Source organism: Neomonachus schauinslandi, chromosome 13 (assembly GCF_002201575.2).
Source record: "Neomonachus schauinslandi chromosome 13, ASM220157v2, whole genome shotgun sequence".
NCBI lineage: Eukaryota > Metazoa > Chordata > Mammalia > Carnivora > Phocidae > Neomonachus > Neomonachus schauinslandi.
The window spans coordinates 28,096,732-28,118,825 of record NC_058415.1 but is presented as its reverse complement, the minus strand read 5'-3'; the positions used below and the strand labels follow the sequence as shown (position 1 = coordinate 28,118,825).

Here is a 22,094-nt window from a genome sequence, read left to right as displayed (position 1 = left end):
CAGCCAGGAGGAGAGAAGGATGCATGTTCCAAAACCTAGGAAGGGAAGACACATGGGTTTCTGCTTAGACCAAACCACCTAAAAAGCCATCCTTCCTTCTGAGATGTTAGAACCGCTATGGTAGAGCAAAAAGATTGCATTTATCCTCCCAAGTGTTTCCATGAGGCTGTGAGGAAGACTAAGGATGTGACACGTCTTGGGGGCCTGCTGCCCTGCTCCCTGCCCTGCGACTCTCCTGCTGCTTCCAGAGCATGTAGATGGCAATGCAGGGAGTGATGGGCCCTGATTCTGATGTGTGGGGGTCAAGCTGCCATGCCTGGAGGGGCCAGGCCCTGGAAGAGTGCCTCCTGGGAGCCCCAAACCCCTGGCCCCCAAGGCTGGTATCCCCCCGTGTTTTCAAGGGTGACCCCTCCCTTCAGGCCTGGGTGGGGATCTCACCTGAGGCAGGTGCAGTGGTGCAGGCTCAGTCACAGGTGCAGGTCAGGGGGTATCCAGCAGGCCTGGTGATGGCTGGGAGGCTGCCCATTTAAGCCTGGGGTTTGGCCCTGCCAGCCCTGCCCCTGACACCTACCTGCACTGCAATTGGCTAAGCCAGCCTGTGGGTGGGATCTCTGTGCCCTGGAGCTCTGGGGCCCTGGGGCATGTGATGGCTGGGTCCCTACTTGTCCCAGGGGAGGTTGTGCCTGCCTCAGTGGACCCAGGGAAGTCAAGCAAGAGGACTAGGGAAAGCCTGGTAGCGGGGTCCCGGGCCTCCTGGGGACCCAGATCAACTAATTAGCAGGAGTTTATGTGTTGGCAGGTGTTCATAAAAGAAGCTCACAGGGAGCCCCAAGTGGGTTTCCAGCGTCACCCTGCGTATCCTTTAGTCTTAGAGTTTTTGGTAAAAATCTCCCCGAGGGCTGAGAACAGGATAATCTAGCCTAGGGGTGGCTCCTGTTTATTCCAAGCAAAGGTGGGGCAGGTGGAGGAAGCAGAGCCCACAGGGGGATGTGTTATCACTGTTTCAGGATGGGATGCCTCTAAATTTTGGAAAATCTGGAAAGGACTGGCAATTCCCCAAACAGGGGACGCGCTGTGCAAGGCTCAAGTGCTTTCAAGGAAAGGGACTGATGGGAGGGGTGTCCAGAGAAGGTTTGGCATTTTGTAACGCTCCTGTCCTGACTTCCCCAGCAGGGATTCTTCTTCCCTCTCAAGCCTTTCTCAAAACAACAGAAATGATTTATTTCCAGAAAAATATGGTTTAACAAAAGGAGGAAAGATGGAATGCAGAAACTGCTTTTACCTGTCCACTCTCTGCGTTATGGATTATTATGTTTCTTAGTATCAAACGTGCTTATCTTGAGATTTAATTTTAGAAGTTTTAGAAAAACAGCTATCCTAAGCAAAAAAAAAAAAAGAAGTGTTCATCAGGAGACCATGAATTTTCCCTCTGATGACCAGTTTTGCTCTCCTTAGGAACACGATTCCACACGTCTAGACAGTGGGTCACAGCCTCCTTCTCTGGACCCATGCCCATGAGACCCCCCGTGATCCTCCTCACACCAGGTCTCTAGCACTTCTCTGCTCGGGGAGGGCAGGGGTCAAAGGGATTCCATACAGCGGCTGGGAGTCAGGGGGGGCCAACACGGACATTCCACAGCTCATGGCTGCCCGCCCCCCCGGCAGGCTCCCCAGTGCCCTCAGCCTCAGTTTCCTCATGGAGGACGTGGGGCAGTGATTCTGTTCTCCTCAGATGAGTCTTGTGGACTGAGTGCACTACATGGCAGGCATTAACACAGAGGAGGGCTCATTCCATACTGCTTTCTTGTGAGGTCAAAGAGAAAATCCTTCCAAAGGTCTTGCCTAATTCAGAAAATATTTACTCAAGAATTTGATACATAGGCCATCCCTACTTATTTCTTTACTTCCTGGGAGCCAGGTTACCAGATAGTGAAATGAACCATAAAGTATAGGTAAGTAAGCCTATATGTTAAAAAGCCAAGCTACATCTGGTTATCATTCTTAAACTATGCTCCCAAACTGATAAATTAGACACACCTATCCTAGGACTATGCCCACAGAACCTAAAATACAATCTACGGTCTCACGTTTGACCCATTATGCTAGAGATAATATCACATTTTCAATCACAGATAGCTTAGTTTGCCTATTAGAATTTAGGAGGTCATTCGAGGGCTAAGGCGGCTGACGCTTCTCTGAAAGCCGTGGAGATTACAGGGAGCTGACATTTCATATCCGGCAGCATGGATGACATTGACGAGGTGCAACCCTGAGTGTGCATGAACACGTGGGGTCACGGGAACTCTCAACATTACTAGTGCTGGTGCAAATGGTAAGCCTCTCTGGGCAGGGGCTCCCCAGCTTCTTCTAATGGTAACGACACACCTGACACCCAACTCAGCAATTCTAGTGTCAGACGTCTACCCAAGTGAGAATGTTCACAGCAGCTTTACGTATAACAACTTCCAACTGGAAAGCACGGGAGAATGAAGAAACACACCGTAGTACAATCATACTCAACAATTTAAAAAGAACAGCTTTCTCTACATGCACCAACGTAGACGATTCTTAAAGACACTATGTCAAGGGGCACCTGGGTGGCTCAGTCGGTTAAGCACCCAACTCATGATCTCGGCTCAGGTCATGATCTCAGGGTTGTGAGATCGAGCCCCATGTCGGGCTCCACACTGGGCATGGAGCCTGTTCTTTCCCTCACCCTCTGCCCCCCCCCCCGAAATTAAAAATACCATGTCAAGCAAAAGAAGGTACATATTAAAAAGTACATATAATTGTATTATATGAAGTTCAAAAGGCAAAACTAATCTGTGGTGATAGATAGCAGAACAGTGGTCTTGCAGGGGGATTATTGTCTGGAAAGGGGCATAAGAAAACTTATTAGAATGTTGGGAAATTCTATATCTTGATCTGGGGGGTAGTTCCACAGGTGCCTACATTCTCCAAAACTTACTCAGCTATATACTTAAGACCTATTAATTTTACTCTATGTAAAATTCTACCTCAATAGAAACTTTGTTAGGGTAAAATTTGAGATCAAGGCAAAAAAAGTTACATTGTAAAAAATGGAAATCTGTATCAGGATATTGAGCAGATTCCTGCCTTTTCTCTGAAAAAAAAAAAAAAACGAAACAAAAACAAATCTGTGGAAAGTAGCCAAGAATCTTTCCATTGGCCCTAGAGCTGTGCCCCCAGTAAGACTGCCAACATCTGTGCTTGTTGACGTGGTGGAAATAAAAAGCGACAGCAGGTCTCCCCGTGAAGACAGCTGGGAGAGGGAAGCCTGAGCTCCGGCTTCTCCATGTCACCGGCACCTGCAGCCTGGCTTCAGGCAAGGCCACAGGGACAGCTGCTCCAGTGGACAGAGCATCCCGAGCTCAGGATGAGCTGCCGGGAAGTCTGTTCCCCCATGGCGTCTTGCTTTCTTCTTCTGTAAATTATTCCAAAGCACTCAGCTGACACAGGATTTAAATACCATTCTTTTGTCTTTAAAGCCGAGGGAGAACCATTAGTAACCAATGTCACACTTTATTTGTAAAACAATAAATGTTTTACTAGATCCTTAGAGAGAATATCACATTTTACTTAGCCCGTGTTTCTAAAGCGGAGCGTTAGAACATCTCCCAGGGAGGCCTCTGCTGGGAAGGAGCAAAAGAGGGGAAGACGAGGGAACCCACTTTACTTCAGGGGAAAAGCTGCTTTGTTCTTCTGTATTTGACTTTTCTGTTTGGAAAGCCTGTTTATGTGAGGGACCTCCTCGTTTCTACTAAACTCTGTGCCCCAGTCATTTCATACAAAATAAAAACTGCAAGCGTGCTTGCTTTTAAGGATTTACAATATGTTTATGCATCTTGGGGAAATCTTTCTTTAAAAATTTATTACTTCAGTCAGCCATTTATTGAGGGTAGTCGTCTGGTTCAGTACTCCAAATTATGGAGACTATGAGTCCTTTAAAAATTCACATTTTTGGGATGCCTGGGTGGCTCAGTCGGTTAAGCATCTGCCTTGGACTCAGGTCATGATCCCAGGGTCGTGGGATCGAGCCCCACATCGGGCTCCCTACTCAGCACAGAGTCTGCTTCTCCCTCTGCCGCTCCCTCTGCTTGTGCTCTCTTGCTCTCTCTCTGTCAAATAAATGAGTAAAATCTTTAAAAAAAATTTCACACTTTTAAATTTTATATCACATCCATTGTAATTTCCAAATATTTCACATCTTCTAGGTAGCACCAGAATGATCCATTAGTAGAAGAAAAAAAAAAATCATTTCCAGGCCATTTAACAAGAAGTAGATGAGATATTCGCAGTGACCGCTTGTGACGTCACTCTAGCAGGGAACATCCCTCACCCTCTATGCAACATAGGCAGGAAATGCTTGGTTTTGCATGGTGTAAAGCCATAGCTGGTTTCTGATTAATTGTCCAGGACTGTTGGGCTACTTAGTCTTTCACAGGGTTAGCACTGGACTTGTTTTATCCCATTCTGAAGGACACCTTCACCGTCCTCAGAATCTTTGTGTCCGGCATTGGCGCTACAGGCCCTGAATAGCATTTCCAGGCTCACCTCTCACTCCCCGCCGTGAACAGTGCGCTCCAGACACATTACTCTCATGACCTGATATTGCTCTGAGGAGCTCTCCTTGACCACGCAGCGCCTTCCACCTGCAATGCTCTTCCTTCCCATCCCACCTCTTTAAATGTCTGGTGAAATCCTGCTCTTCCCTCCAGTCCCCTCTGAGAAGCCAGTAAATGGATTTCCTCTTTGTGTTTCCACAGCTTCTGGACCTTAAAGCCATCAGGGTGCCTGTTTTATAATTTTTGTGTTTTACAATTTTTGGGTAACCTTGCCAGGCTGAGCTCCTCAAGCTCATGGTCGTGTCTACGACACCATGCCTGCCTGTCTGCCTACTTGCAGCACCTGCTGACCCATTATCTCAATGACTGGGTCAGCAGGGGCTTGAATAATGAGTAAGGTCACGTGCTGCACTAAAAATACGGGCAGCAGAGCCAAATGAAGACTTCTAATTGCTTTAGATTTTAACATTTCTTCTAGTATGCGAAGTACATCCATACATAAAGTTGCTCTCAATTTGGTCACATTACAAGTGAGTAAATGAAGTGGAAATATTCACATCTATGTTTACATCTTTTTCTGTGTCTTTTTCTTTTTTTTTTTATAAAGATTTTATTTATTTATTTGACAGAGAGAGACACAGCGAGAGAGGGAACACAAGCAGGGGGAGTGGGAGAGGGAGAAGGAGGCTTCCCGCTGAGCAGGGAGCCCGATGCGGGGCTCAATCCCAGGATCCTGGGATCATGACCTGAGCCGAAGGCAGATGCTTAACGACTGAGCCACCCAGGCGCCCCTCTGTGTCTTTTTCTAAGTAATAAGCTGTGATAATTCATCCAAGGCAGGTGAATTTTCCTTCTACACTATATATGAAGAAAGAATTTAGTGAATAAATCCATGTTTAAGCAAGTGCAGTGAATGTTTTAAAGTATTTAGTAGAAAAAATGCTTATAACACCATTAATATAATTTTTTAAAAGATTTTATTTATTTATTTGATGGAGAGATAGAGAGAGATCACAAGTAGGCAGACAGGCAGGCAGAGGGAGAGAGAAGTAGACTCCCTGCCGAGCAGAGAGCCTGACGTGGGGCTCGATCCCAGGACCCTGGGATCATGGCCTGAGCAGAAGGCTGACCCTCAACGACTGAGCCACCCAGGCACCCCAACATGGTTAGTATCATTATCATCTGCATTCAAATGTCCAGAAAATTACACGTATATCAGCTACTTATTAACATGGCCATTCCACTTTATCAGCAACAAGGGCAAGTTACTTGCAACGTTTCATTCAGATATTCTAGAATTCAGGAAACCATCATCACCATCATCATCATCACCTTGGTGGAATTCGTCAACAACTTGGAATATGTTAGGCATTGTTAAATGGTTTAAATAGACCACTGCATTTCCTTTCACAGTAACTTCTACCTGAAAGAATCTTGAACACTTGCTGCCCTTCCCAAAGATAAAAATTTGGAGATGGGGAACTCTAATTTAGTCCATGCAAAGATTAAGAAAACTAACTCAATGTAAAACCTGAATAATTAATAGCTCAAATAGTCATAAGATCTCCTCGAAGAGCAAATGACAGGTAACCCAAACCAACTGAATTCATTTTCTTAAAAACAGGATTTTGGCAAAGACATTTGGGACGTTGACAGAGTTGATAGCAATGTTGAAGAAACAGATGTCAGGACTCAAACAACTGGAATCCAGGGCAAATCTGGGATCTAAGTAGCAGGAACTATTAGGCAATATTGTCAGGGCTCAGTTGCCGGAATGAAGAATTCACACTGTTTCTTTCATCCTTGCATCGTTCTGCTTCCAGATTTAAAAACCTGGAAGACAGTGTCTATCGATATTTTATCCCATGTCTAAGGGAGGACTAGGCATCTTAATTATAGCCCCCCCAAGATTGCATGCAATGGGGAAGAAATAAGTTTCTAAAAAGAAACCACAGTGCTCCAACCAAGACCAGAGGAAGTGGATGCTGGTGGCTGAGAAATAGCCTTGGTTCCACACAGCAGCCCCCATTTAGCTTCTCAACACACAGATCAACTTTTTCTTTTCATTAAACTTTTTCTTTTGAAATAATTATAGAGTCACATGCAATTGTAAGAAATAATACAGAGAAATCCCATTTCCCTTTTACTGGCAAAAAGCAGACACATAGATCGATGGAACAGAATAGAAAGCCCAGAACTAAACTCACGCATATATGGTCACTTCATTTACAACAAAAGGGGTGAAAATATACAAAAGGGGAAGAACAGTCTCTTCAATAAATGGTGCTGGGAAAACTGGACCACCCCACGCAAAAGAATGAAACTGGACCACTATCTCACACCATACGCAGAAATTAACTCAAAATGAGTGAAAGATTCAAATGTAAGTTCTGAAGGCATAAAACTCCCAGAAGAAAATAGAGGCAATAAGCTCCTTAGATGTAGGTCTTGGCAATGGTTCTTTGAATCTGACACCAAAAGGAAAAGCAAGAAGAGCAAAAACAAACAAGTGACGCTCCACCAAACTAAAAAGCTTCTGCACAGCAAAGAAACCCATTAACAAAATGAAAAGGCAACCTACCGAATGGGAGAAAATATTTGCAAATCATGCATCTGATAAGGGTTTAAAATCCAAAATATTAAGGAACTCATAGAATGCAATAGCAAGGGACACCTGGGTGGCTCAGTCGGTTAAGTCTCTGCCTTCAGCTCAGGTCATGATCCCAGGGTACTTGGCTCGAGTTCCACATCAGGCTGCTTGCTCAGCCAGGAGCCTGCTTCTCCCTCTGCCTGTAGCTCCCCCTGCTTGTGTTCTCTCTCTCTCTCTCTTTCTGATAAATAAATAAAATCTTGAACAAAAAAATAAAAAAGTGAAATATTAAAAAAAGAATGCAATAGCAAAAAAAATATTAAAAATTGTCAGAAGATCTGAATAGACATTTTTCCGAAGAAGACACACAGATGGCCGACAAGTACATGAAAAGAGGCTCATCATTATTAATCACCAGAAAAGGCAAATAAAAATCACAATAGATGTGATCTCACACCTGTTAGGATGGCTACTATCAAAAGATAAGAACTAAACAGCTCGGTGAGGATGTGAAAGGAAGGATGCCCTTGTGCACTGTTGGTGGGAATGCAAACTGGTGCAGCCACTATGGAAAATAGTACAGAGGTTCCCCCCAAATTAAAAATAGAACTACCATAACATCCAGAAATCCCACTTCTGGGTATTTATCCATAGAAAATGGAAACAAAACTCAAAAAGATATATGTAGCACATATCTATTGCAGCATTACTTAAACGAGCCAAGATATAGAAACAACCTAAATGTCCATCAGTGAATGAATGCATAAAGATGTAGCATATATATACAATAGAATATTATTCAGCTATAAATAAGAATGGCATTTTGCCATTTGCAACAACATGGATGGACCTTGAGGGCATCATCCCAAGTGAAATAAGTCAGACAAAGATAAATACCATATGATCTCTCTTCTATGTGGAATCAAAACAAAAACAAAAATTGAGCATACAAACAAAAAACGAAACTAAGCTCATTGATACAGAAAGCAGAGGGGTGATTGCCAGACACAGGGGCTGGGGGTGGGAGAAATGGGTTGGGGGTCAAAAGGTAAAGAATATCACAAAAAGAAAAAAGAAAGCCTGAGAGAAAAAAGCTGTTGATTCCTCCTGCTATCTTAACTTCTCTTCCATCTTTAGCTTCAATTCCAACATTAGCCTGGGGCAGAGAATTTAGTGCCTCTTACCCTTGCAGGTAAAAGGATGAGCAGAATTTAACATCTTCAATTACTGTGCACAGAAAGGCTCTCTCTCTCTCTCTTTTAAAAAAATATTTATTTTTTAAAATTTTTATTTATTTATTTGACAGAGAGAGACACAGCGAGAGAGGGAACACAAGCAGGGGGTGTGGGAGAGGGAGAAGCAGGCTTCCCACAGAGCAGGGAGCCCAATGTAGGGCTCGATCCCAGGACACCAGGATCATGACCTGAGCTGAAGGCAGACGCCCAATGACTGAGCCACCCAGGCGCCCTAGAAAGGGTCTCTCTTAACAAGGTTTTATTTTCTTCCCTCTGTTTCCAGATGGGCTGGCACGCATAGAAAAGAAGTTTCTCTGCAAAGGAAGTGCGTTTCTTACTGGAGCTTAGTGCAGGCTGCAAGGAGTAACCACTACATCCTACATTGTTAAGTTCTTCTGCCATGTTTCCTGATATTCCAGCCTTGTTAGGCATTGTGTGTATCCCTAGGGATAAGAGGTTCCAGGTCAACCTCCTCGTCGCAGACATTTCCAGCTTCTTAGCTTACTTAGTAAGGAGAGAGACCCCCTCACAGCATCTACCTTCTCACAGCTCAGCCCATGCCCCATTTTACAGGCTTTTATATAAGTACCCTATTTCCAAGTCCTGGTTTCTCTATTAGACATAATTCTTCCAGTTTCAAGTGACAGAAACCTAACTCAGTATGCTTTAAAACAGCTTATTGTCTTTGCATGTGAAACAGGGAAGTTTATCTTGAAGCACAGCTGGATTCCATCGAAAGCTTAGTAGGTGTGGGACAAACCTCCCTGAGCTATGTCACCACACCCTGTGCGCGTTCCTTCCCCCACCCGCTCTAGTTCCTGGCTGTTGGCTTCACTCTCGGACTTCTTAGACTCACTCTTGGCCATTACAGACTCAGGGTGGTATCCTCAGAAAAGGGAAGGGATCCTGTCGAATAACATAGACAGTCTTGGAATGGTTCCATTGGCTCTTATGGGTGGTGGCAGGTGCTCATTTTAAATAATCTCTGTGGATTGTAGATGAAGGAGCAGGTCTCGGCTGGGTCCTGGAGACAGGTTTGGTGGGCAACACCTGAAACACTCTCAAGGAGGAGGGGGTGATTGAAAAGGGAAAAAAGAGTGCAATTGCTGGGTCATAGGGTAATTGAATGTTTCCTTTTATGAGAAGCTGCTTATAAAATCGGGGAATGTAGGGGCAGGGGGACAGGGGACAAATTTCCAGTTACTGGTAAATAAATTCTGGGAATGTAAGGTCCAGCATGGTGACCAGGGTGAACAATGCCATATGTACATGTGAAAGTTGCTGAGAGAATAACACTTAAAAGTCCCCATCACAAGGAAAAATAATTGTAACTACATGAGGGGATGGATGTTAATTAGAGTTATTGTGGTGATCATTTTACAGTTTATACATATATCAAATCATTATGTTGTGCACTCTAATACAGTGTTATATCTCAATGATATCTCAGTGAAACTGAGAAGAGAAAGAAACTGCTAAACGATATCCCAGAATAGCTGCTCCACTTTCCATTCGACCAGCAAAGGCTGAGTGGTCCAGCGTCTCTGCATCCGTATTAGGCGATGTCACTATTTTATTTTACCCAATCTGATACGTGTGTGAAGATGTGTCATCCTGGCTGAGGCTGACATTTCTCTAATGGCTAGTAGTGATGAACATTTTTTCCTGGGCTCATTTGCCGTCTGTGTTTCTTCCTTGGTGAAGATAAGAAGTTTCCAGCACTCCCCTTCATGCACCTGATGCGCGATGTCAGGAGCTATTTCAGCGTCAAACGAAGGGGCGGCTGGCCTTGCCTGCGTTCTGTGCAGGGCTCACGCCCAGACCCCGGGCTGAAAATGGCTCATTTATGCATCTGCCGATGAATACAGGATGGTCAGCAGTGCCATCCCATCGAGAAGTGTAGCGAGTGTCTCTTTTCTCTCTTAACAAAATCTTTGTCATGACCCTCGCGGCTACTTTGAGGACCTCCTCAGAACCAGTGTGCATTGTGGTTGTCTCTGCTGCAGAGAGACTGTCTCTGTATCTCTGCAGTTCTGGGCTCTTTGCATTTAGTGACAGGGGGCACTGAGGTGGCTTGGGAATGCATTAGCAGTTGTTATAAAACATAGACCCTCTGCTTTACTAGCAGCCACTTTGCTTTATTTGAAGCAACAAGAAAGCTTTAAGGGCTTCATGACAAGGTTTTACAAAGTTTTCTGATGAAAAATGCACCGCGGCCATGGTGCTGTTGCAATAAAATCCAGTTTTCAGATTCCACTGTCGGGTGCTTCATTTACATGTTATTTAACTCTTTATGGCTGCTCATATAAAACCATCAACCTCGCAGCTTTACCGGGTGATGTCGGCACAGGTAAAATCACATTCTATATGAACACGAGTTTCTTTCATGACTTAAATGTATTCACAACTTGAGGTGGTGAGATGCTGAGTGAGGTCTTTCTGTTTCCCCCCAGGGCTAAGTGAAGCCCGCAGCGGGAGCTCAGATCTCCTCTGTCTATGCGGCCAGAGCCTCTTTCCAGGGCTGGTCCTGTCAGCAGGACTAGAACATCCCAAAGCCCTGCAGGGGTTAACTACAGCTGGAAAACACAACACACCAAAACTCGGCCTGAAAGCAACCGGCACTCACTGTTTCTCACAGGTCTGTGCATCGGCAGGAGCTTTTCTGATCTGGGCTGGGTCAGTTGGCTCTGTGCCGTGCATCTCTCATCCTCACTGGGCTAGCCACGTCATGCTCCTCACGTGGCAATGACAGAAATACAAGAGAGTGAGTGGAAACACACATGGCCTCTTAAGGCCTCGGCTCGGAACTGGCACTCTGTTCCTTCCATATTATTCCACTGGACAAAGCAAGTCACACAGACAAACCCCACCCCAACTGAGCAGGGAGGTATACTCTGCTCTTGCAGGGGATGTCAAGGGAATGAATATTTCTGAATAAGAATCCACCTGGCAGCTGGGTTCCGGGAGCAGGTGTCCCCACGGCAAGGTGCAAGAGTGTGTCATATTTATGCTCCAGTCTTGTAAGTCACATCACGTGACTTCCCCTGTACTGTATCTGGGGCAGTCACCAGATCCCACCAGGTGGAAGAAGAGAGGACATAGACCCCGTTATTCAACGCAAGGTGTGACAGTGTCATTTGCTAAAGACTAAGAACGAAAAAAGATGTAACTGGAGATATTGATATGGATATCTCTGGAAAATGCAATCTTAAAAAAAAAACAACCCACAATAGTATTTCCAAGGGACAAGCCCCCCTTGGCACAGGGTCCTTTGGGAGCTGCAGTGCACCCTCAGGGCCCTGAATGCCGGTGGGTACCATGTTGTAGGCAGAAGAAATGACTTCCTCCAAAGAGAATGAGCACCAGGTTTCTAGAGTAGAAGTTTCTCCCTGGACACTGGGATCCGTCCCGGCTGGAAGTGATGACTTTCTTTCGGCGAACTTGACTCACTGGCTAGCCCGTGCAGCAGGCAGGCTGGCAGAACCCAGGACCTCTCAGAGATCACTGCAAGATCATCTGAAGCCCGTGGCTGTTTTCCCAGGCAGGTGAGAGAGGTCAAGCGAGAGGAGTGTGCAGATTCTAGTGCAGACTGCCAGCTTCCTGCATAAGGACCTTGGGCTCCCTTGCTTTTCTCGGTTCCAGTTTTCTTATTCTGTGAAACAGGAAGGAGAAACTTGTTTGGAGCGGTAAGCTGTGCTAATGCACACAAAGCATTGCATTGGCTCTGGGAAAGTTCTCCACAAAGACACACTGAGAGAAAGATGCTGGTGGCTGATAGACATCGGGATGGACACAGAGCAGAGAACCATGGGGTGTTTGCTGTAGACTGAAGGTTCATGTCCCCCACCAATTCATGTATTGAAATCCTAACCCCCAACGTGGTGGGATCAGGAGGTGGGGTGTTTGGGAGGTCCTTGGTGTCCACAGGGATGGGATTAGTGCCCTTACAAAAGAGACCCCAGGGAGCTCCTTATCCTTTTCTGCCATGTAAGGACACAGCCAAAAGATGACCGTCTATGAGGCAGGAAATGGGCCCTCGTCAGACGCTGAAATTTGCTGGTGCCTTGATCTTGGAAATCCAGCTTCCAGAACCGTGAGAATAAATTTCTGTGGTGCACAAGAGCCCATCTATGTTATTCTGTCATAGCAGCCGGAACAGCCTAAGAAGGCATTTATGCATGGCTGAGAGCGGAACCTGATTTTCTCACATGGATACAAGTCTCTATAGGGCTGGGAGGACAGACAACATTTCTCTTCCGGGGTTTCTTTTAAAGTCCAAGGAGAAGGATTGTTTAGCCTGAGAACTGAGGATGACTGCTCTTCTCCACTTGACAGGGTAGAAGTAGAAGGTAGTTAAAGTGATTCTGGATACCAAGACTTTATCTGGAGTAGCAGAGAAATTACTGAGGAAAACAAAAATACTCTCCACAATGTCTCAAGCTTGTTCCTATGTAATTCATTGCCTAGTAAAGAAGAAATTAAACTCTGTGATTTCCTTTTTTAATGTATATCAGATAAAATTTTATATGCCACTTGTTTTCACTCAATAATATAACTCGTTCATCCTTTTATGTCAGTACATGTAGATCTGTGTGGTTCTTTGTAATGTTGTATGGAATTCTACCACAGGGACGTATCTGCTGGAGGACAGTTGGTTGTCTTCAGATTGTTGGTTTTTATCCCTATTAAAAGTATTGTACAAACATTCTTGTACATTTGTGTGGATATTTCTTTAGATTCTTGGGAAACTTATTACACCCATTAGTATGACCATTAAAACTTTTGTAGATTTTCCTTTTTAAAAATTACTTGTGTTGGGACGCCTGGGTGGCTCAGTCGCTTAAGCAGCTGCCTTCAGCCCAGGTCATGATCCCAGGGTCCTGGGATCGAGTCCCACATCAGGCTCCTTGCTCAGCAGGGAACCTGCTTCTCCCTCTCTCTCCGTCTGCTTGTGCTCTCTCTGTCAAATAAATAAAATCTTTAAAAAAAAAATAAAAAAAAAATTACTTGTGTTGAGAAGAGCAAGAGAGAGAGAGAGAGTTAGTGTGAGTGGGGGGGATGGGGAAAAGGGGTGGGAGAAAGAGAACCTCAAAGAGACTCCCCACCGAGCACAGAACCCTACACAGGGCTCGATCCCACAACCCATGATATCACGACCAGAACCAAAATCAAGAGTCGAAAGTTTAACTGGACTGAGCCACCCAGGTACCCCTGTAGATATTTTCAAATACCCTACAAAAAAGCTAAGTCAATTTATACCCACTCAGTGTATGAGAGTTCCCCCCTCCCACACACCCATCTTACCCCCACTGGATGGGGCTAAGTTGAGAACTTACAGATTCAAACTGTTATGGGGAGTTCTCTATGGTAGAAGTCAATTTATTATAACAGTATTTGTTTTGTCCTTAATATTAATAAATAGCTTACTATTGTCTGTAATAATCTTTCATCAGTAATCGTAAAAATAGATTATGTGACATTACAGTTTTTCCCATGGGTAACCATGTGCAAACTAGTCTAAGTAAATAGAAGGCAAGCTCTCCCCCTTTTCTGCCCTCGCTCTATTTTATTATCTATACAGGCTTAAAGAGGACCAATTCTTAAACACTGCCAAGAAAATATTAACTGGCATTTTTCTTCCCGATATCCCAACCACATGATTTCTTTTTCTGAACACAAACATCTAATTGGTTATTTATTATTAAACCCCTAGTGATGTATCCAGGAATCAAATTGTCAGCAAGAACTCCACATCTGCAGGCAGCAATGAGAGTCATGTGAAGACTGTGTCATCACCAGATGTCTGTCACACAGGCTCCAACCCCTTCCCCGATACTGGAAATGGAGACTGAAGTGAAGGAGGGTACCTGGGGGGCAGTCAGCTGGGTCATCAAGACACCAGGGAGCTGGAATGGTGGCAGCACAGGTTTGTCCTGCAGGTTTGTAACATCGTAAGCATCTGTCTGTCCCTGTTGAGCAAAACATTTGTGAGGTCATGTGGCCCTGACCCTAAATGTGTGCCCTGGGGCAGGAAAGCTTCCTGGAATATGAGGCAAGGGAGTAAAAATGGAAAGATGGTGAAGCCTGGGCAGGTGAACAAGGTCAGAGCCAAATAACACTGGGTCCTGAAGATTCGAGACCAGATTTGTCCTGTGTATCCTATGCCTTATAAGTGAATCCTGAACACTGAAAGCCTCTAGGGCAGGGCTTCTTAATCTGATGTGCACTGACCACTTGGGTTCATGGATAGACTTCAGGCAGCCTTTATTAGTCAGGATTCTCCCGAGAAGCAGAACCAACAGGATGTATGTAGAGAGAATGAGATTCATGATAAGGAATTGGTTCACATGATCTGAAGGCTGAGAAGTCCCAAGATCTGCAGTCAACAAGTCAACAAGCTGGAGACACAAAAGAACCCAAGGTATAGTTCAGTCCAGCTGGGAAACCTAAGTACCAGGTGTTGGACCTGGAGAGCCCATGGTCCAAGTTCCAGGCAGGCTCCAGGCCCAAGATGAGCCCAAGTTTCAGTTCCAGTCCAAGGTCAGGAAAAGACCAATATCCCAACTAGAAGTCAGGCAGGCAGCAGGAGTTCCCATTACTCAGGAGAGAGTCAGTGGTTTTGTATTGTTTTGTATTGTTTTGTTTTGTTTCGTTTTTATCTATTCAGGCCTTCAACTGGCTGGATGAGGGTTGCCCACATTAGGGAGGACAAGCTGCCTTATTTAGTATACCTGTTCAAATGTTAATCTCACTCCAAATCGCTCTCACAGACCCACTGAGAATGGTTGAATGTATGTTCGAGTATTTTCTGACCTAGTCAAGTTGACACATAAATTTAACCAACACAATTCAACTCCTTGTCCACTTGGCATATATACACATCCTCTCAAACCATAATTTCTAATTAAAGACAATAACAAGGTCAGAATTCTGCCTAACATGATCCAACTAAGCTGACACAACCAAAAATGCCCTAAGGCCTTTCCCCGAAGAGGAAATAAGGTTCTTGAGTGATATTTATTCTTCTCCTTGATACCCCATAACTAAAATATTATGACATAAAATCAACCATTCCTAAACACTATGACACAAAGTCAATGTATCTTATGTTACACAGTAAAGCAGGAAGATAGGGGAAAAGACAAAGATATTTTATGCACACATACACATACATATTCATGACAAAATAGGAAGGAAATGCTCATGATAATGACAATCCTCATTTCTGGAACTGCTTATGTGGTCCTACGTATCTGGTATTTATAACTACTTTCTTCCACAAGCTCCATCCCCTTCCCCGATACTAGAGATGGATCTTTCTATATTCCCTTGGCCCTCAGCAAACACCTCAGCTGGTCGTGATTCTTTACCTGGTGCTTCATCCCTGAAGGGTCTTGGGCCATAACCAGCCTGCTGCTGGAGTGGGTTGCTATGATTTTCTGTTGACTTTAATCATAGGGCACCCTAAGGTATCTCTTGTATTCCAGACATACTCTCCCTCACTTCCATTGTGGAGTAGCCGTCCATTCCTCCTAGGTAGTGAGGATCATTCACCACAGCCAGCACCAGCACCGTAACTCCCTTCTTTGCCTGTTGACTCAAAGGTAAGTGGCTCGGCAGCAGTCTTAACTTCAACAATGGAATCATTGTGTATATTCTGGTGGAAGCATTTCTCCTTCTGGAACTAGGACATCGAGGGCAGAAGAGAATAAGGTGGTAAGAACAGGAAGCATAAATTTTATTAGTGGACTCCTAGGGGTAGTAGAAGTGCCATTCTCATCCCTTAAGTCTTGGACCTTTGAATTCTGGTTATTGGAGAAATAGCACCATACTAGATGCTGATTCAGTTCACATACAGCCCCCTAGAGAAACTTGCCTCAGTCCTGCGAGATATTGCCACCAAGCTGGTGTTGTACCTGAGTCCTCAAAAGTCCATTCCACCATTCTATCAAGCCAGCTGTTTTGCATGTTAGGGAACATGATAAGACCAGTGAATTCCCTGAGCATGGGACAATTGTTGCAGTTCATTGGCTGTGAAGTGAAAGTCCTTGAACATAGCAATGCTATATAGGATACCATAATAGTGGACAAAGCATTCTGTAGTAAACGGATGGTAGTTTTGGCAAAAGCATTGTATGCAGGGAAGGCAAATCTGTATCCAGACTGTCTATTTCAGGAAGAACAAAAGGCTTCCCCCTCCAAGATGGAAGTGGTCCAATAAACTCAACCTGCCACCATGTAGCTTGCTGATCACTCTGGAGAATGGTGTCAGGGACTCAGTGTCGGTCTTTGCTGCTCTCAGATGGGGCACTCGACAGTGGCCATTGCCAGTTACCCTTGTGAATAGAAGTCCGTGTTGCTGAGTCCATGCATAACCTCCATCCCCACCACCATGGCCACTTTGTCCATGAACCCATCAGGCAGTGGGAGGGGTGGCTGTGGAAAAAGGCTGACTGCTATGCACAAAACGGGTCATTCTACCCACTTGATTACTAAAATTCTCCTCTGCTGAGCTCACCCTTTGGTGAGCATTCACACAATACACAAATATCTTCATACTTTCTACCCATTCCAAAAGGTTTTTTCACATATTTTCCCACCAAATTTCCTTGGAACCACTTATCCAGTCATGGTTCTTCCATCTTTAGTCATCTTGCCAAACCGTGGGACACAGGTCTTGAATCAGAATATAATAATAACATGTTTGACCATATCTCCTTCCAAGCAAAGTGAACCACCAGGTGTAGAACTAGAAGTTCTGCCCCTGGGGAGACTCTCTCTTGTCCACTGTCTTTTAGAGATGCCCCAGATAGGACTGGAGGGCTGCAGCTGTTCACTTTCAGGTGAACCCTGTCCATTGTGCAGAACCACCTGTAACCAGGCCTGAGTCTTATCTTTCTCTGTCAATAGACTGTAGAGAACTCCCAGTGAGGCCATAGGAGCAGGCTGGGAGAGAAGGCAAGGGTGGGGGCCTTGGGCATTTGGGCTGCTCCCTAAGGTAAATTACTCATGCCTTCAGGGCCTGCATGGGCCTAATTGTGCACATACCACTTCCATTCATTGAAGGAGTGTTGCTGTGCATGTCCACAACTTTATGGCTTGCTGCATCAGATAACATCCACGCATGATGGGCAGCCCAGGTCACACTGTAACCTGATGACCTGGGGTTAAATGTTCAGTCTCTACTAAGACTCAGAGCAGGCCAAGACCTCTTTCTCAAAAGCGTATAGAGCTCTCTTCCGAAATCCTCAGTGTCTGTGCTGTGACTTATCTATGGGGGCCTGCCAAGGCCTCCAATCTGCCACGGCCAGGTCAAGCACCACTGAATGGGACCCAAGTGTCAGAGCAACCACACAGCTATTGCACCTGTTGCAGAGCTACTCTTGTTTCTGAACCTCACTCAAAACCAGCCTTATTTTGGGTTACTCAGTAAACAGGCAGGACATGACATCCACAGGAGGAATATGTTGTTTCCAAAATCCAAAGATGCCAAAACCCAAAGGAAACCTTGCACCTCTTTTTTGGTTTGTGGGGAGACCAGATGCAATACCACATCCCTCTCCTTAGGAGAGATCTCTCCACCAGCCCCACACCATTGGGTCCCTAGAAATTTTGCAGAAATAGAAGGTCCTTGAATTTTTGTCTGACTTACTTCTCACCTTCTAGCACAAAAATGTCTTACCAACAAGTGTAGAGTTGTTGCTATTTCTTGCTCACTAGATCCAATCAGTATAATGTCCTCAGTGTAATAAACCACAGTGATATCTTCTGGAAGGGAGAACAATCATGATCCTTGTGAACTAAACTATGACATAGGGCTGGAGAGTTGATATATCCCTGACACAGACCAGGGAAGGTGTGCTGCTGGCCTTGCCCGCTGAAAGCAAGCTGCTTCTGGTTGGTCTATGGCAGAGATGGAGAAAGGGACATTTGGAGACACCAAAGCCATGCACCTGTACCACGGGGTGTGTTATTTTGCTTGAGCAAAGCAACCACATCTGCTTCAACACTGTGATTGAAGGGACCACCTGCTTAAGCTTATGATGATCCACTGTCATTCTCCAGGATCGATCTGTCTTCTGCACAGGCCAAATGGGAGAGGTGAATGGGGATGTGGTGACAATCACCACTCCTGTGTCTTTCAGGGCCGTGATGGTGGCACTGGCCTCTGCAACCTCTCCAGGAATGTGGCATTGCTTCTGGATTCCTACTTTCCTGGGTAGAGGCAGTGGCTTCTGCTTGGCTTCACCACCATAATATCCCTCACTTCATAGGTCAGGGAACCAATATGAGGATTCTGCCAAACACAGGGCTCAGTTTATCTATTCCAGTTATGCATTCCAGAACTGGGGAAATAACCACAGGATGGGTTTGGGGACCCACTAGGGAGATAGATTTGTGCTAAAACTCCATTGATCACTTGATTTCCATAAGCCTACACTCTGGTGGACTACAGTGACAGATTGGGTCCCTTGGAATTAGTGTTGATTAGGAGTGAGTGTGCAGTAGTCCCTGAAATGTCTGATTATTTCCAATGTAGTTACCCTGGTCAAAGCCAAAGGTACCTTTAGGAAAGGCTGGAGAAAGATTAACAGGAAAAATCTTTGCTAGTGTATCAGGATCCTCCTCAAAGGGAACTGGACTTCATTCAAGGGTCCTGGGTCTATAAACTGGCTCAAGTCTGGGAATTGATTAAAGGATGCGGTTCTCTTTTATGATTCAGGTTAGACTTGTGTTCACTCTACATGGAACTTTTATGCTTAGTTAAAATTTATTTTACACCTAGGAACGCTGTGATCAGCTAGCCCACGCCGCATGAGTCAGACTATTCTGACTGCTGCTTTGACTGCTGTCCATTACAGTGACCACGCCCACCCTGCTTTGGGCTGTTGAGTGCTGCCACTTGGCCCCTCACAAATTCATTTCTCACAGAGTGGTACAAAGTATGTCTTCTGCATCCTGCCAGTGTGGGTGAGAATGTTTTCAGTGACAAGTCCAATCTAACATTCCCATCAGCCTCGCCTGTAAATCCCTTCCTCTACATTAAACCAGGGCAGGGCTGGCATTTCCAGCTCACTCTCTATGGGCCACATTTTGGTCCATGTTTCACAACTAACCAAACACACTGTGAGACCCTTTCTGAGTCCGCAGGTTGCAGCATTAAATGCAGAACCTCTTCTTAGGGAACCCATATCAACCAATTCATCCTAATCCAAGTTCATGTTCTTCTCTGCACTGTCTCACACCCTTAATGTCCATTCTCATACATGTTTCCCAGAGCTGTTTGTATAAGATAGAAAACTCAAGTAGTTCCTTTGGAGTGTAGTGCACCTCTGCATGGGTCCCACTTTGAACCTCACCTCTAGGGGCCTGCTGAGAGCTGAGTTTAGCTATAGCAAAGAGGGGAGGTAGAGTTATATCCTGTCTTTGTCTGCCTGGGCTGCCATAACAAAATACCATAGACTGCGTGGCTTAAAGAACAGAAATTTATTTCTCGCATTTCTGGAGGCTGGAAGTTCAAGATCAACGTGATGGTTGATTAGGTTTCTGGTGAGAGATCCCTTCCTGTCTCGCACATGGCCACCTTCCTGTTGTGTCTTCAAAATGGACTTTCCTTGTGTGCATATGGAGAGACAGAGATCAGGTTCTCTATATCTGCTTATAATGCCACCAATCTTATTAGATTAGGACCCCATCCTGATGATCTCATTTAACATTAATTACCTCTTAAATGCTCTATATCCAAACACATTCACACTGAGGGTTAGACCTTAAACACTGAATTGTGGGTGGTACACCATTCATGGCAGAGGCTATGAATCTATAAAAGGGAAAAGAATATCTTCATTTTTTTCTAAACTTTAACCAAAACTTTGCATTCCCTTCAAACATTTTTGTCACTAACAGACCAGGATACTAGCAGTACTCATGACTTTGTCATCATGAGAAATCAGATGTTTCATATCACATTACACTTGGTCCATAGATCTTAGGAAATTGCTTATGCTTGTCACTCTTTCCAAATCACAGCACTTAGAGGATCTTCCACTGCAGGCACACATATTATCGTGTTACCAGTATATCTGTATTTTGGTAAACGTTTTCAATATCTGATCACCTTGTACTTTCATGTACTTAATTGCAAAGATTTAAAAGCCTTATCATGAGACAGCATCTGTGGGCATCTTCAGATTGCCAGAGGTGCCAGGGCTGAACGTCTCCTATACAGGGAACCCTGTATATTTAGGTTTTTGGACGTTGGGTTGTGATCCACTGGTTACTAGTTATTCAGGATCTTGCAGGTTTGTGTCAGAAGTGAGGGGTGGAACGTTGAGCTGACATTTAAAGCACTTAAACCATTAAACTTGTCCTTTTGACAAGAAAGGAGTTTAGTGACCAGGCTTCTAAATACAGACTTGTAGGGCACTATGTGTGGTGTCCAGTATAGCACAGTCATGGCCAAGAACTCTGCACCACGTTGAGGATTATTGAAGCCTTGGAAATAAGGGTAAGATTGACCAATCTTTAGCTAGAATTATTAGCAACCACCTTTTCTAATAGAACTCTGCTTTGCGGCATTGTTTTACACTGATCTCACGTTAATGGAAACTTGTCCTAAAATAAACAAGTGGTTATTTTCTGGATTGTGAATCAAAGGTTACAAAGTTTCCTCTTTTGAACAGATACTTCTCAAAAGTGGCCACTAAACACACGAAAAGGTGCCCAACATCATTAGTCATTAAAGAAATACAGACTAAAACCACACTGAGATCCCTCATTCTACCTACTAAGATAGCTAACATTAAAATGACTGACGAGACCAGATGGTGAGGATACACCTCACCAGATGGGGAGGAGAAACTGGAAATCTTACACTGTTTATGGGAGTTAAAAATGATACGTCCACATTGGAAAACTGGCTGTTTCTTAGAAAATTAAATTACAGGTCTCCCTCATAGTTGAGCAATTCACTCCTAGGTATTTCCCCAGGAGAAATGAAAGCAGGTGTGCACGGAACAGCTTGCACTAGATTGTTAATAGCAGCTTTATTTGTGATAGCCAAAAGGAGGAAAGAATCCCAACGGCCATCAACAGGAGAGTGCCCGGATGAGGGCAGATATCCGTGCCCTGGAGTACTATCCAGCCATGGGAAGAGAGACCTGCTGACAGGACAACACCGTGGATGAATTTCACTGACAGTATGTTGAGTGAAAGAGCAAGACCCACACAAGAGTGCCTACAGTGTGACCCCACTGATATGAATGAACAAACATGCACCAGTGACCTGTGGTGAGAGAAATCAGAACAGTGCTCGCCTCAGAAGGTGCAGTGGGTGGGCATTGCCCGCAAGACTAGCACAATGGATGGTGCTGGTTGGGTTGGATGTTCTACCTTCTGAGCTTGATTTTGTTCACACAAGCGAGTATGTTTATCAAGACTCATCCACGTGTAACATAAGAGCACTTTACCTCAATTAAACGTATACCACAATTAAAACAAAATGGAACCTGGATTCTCCCATATGGTAAACATAGGGGAACATTTCTCATGCCGAATTTTTTTCTCTCTGTAAAAGTAGAATTAATACACATGCATAATAAAAGACGTGTGTATCTGGTCAGTGTGGCCAGAGTGTCAGCCTGGAAAATGGGCCTGATGGACACAAGCAGAAAGACAAGAGTT

At 44.6% G+C, this 22,094-nt stretch overlaps 1 protein-coding gene across 1 annotated transcript in view; it reads left to right on the top strand.

Annotated features, from left to right (window-relative positions):
• Window positions 1-22,094, top strand: part of LOC123323184 (1-phosphatidylinositol 4,5-bisphosphate phosphodiesterase epsilon-1-like) — a 49,588-nt gene that overhangs the window by 11,099 nt on the left and 16,395 nt on the right. The window contains exons 5-6 of the mRNA XM_044920753.1: window positions 5,046-5,116; window positions 5,839-5,949. Coding sequence (XP_044776688.1) covers window positions 5,046-5,116; window positions 5,839-5,949 — 182 coding nt within the window. The remainder of the gene's footprint in view (window positions 1-5,045; window positions 5,117-5,838; window positions 5,950-22,094) is intronic.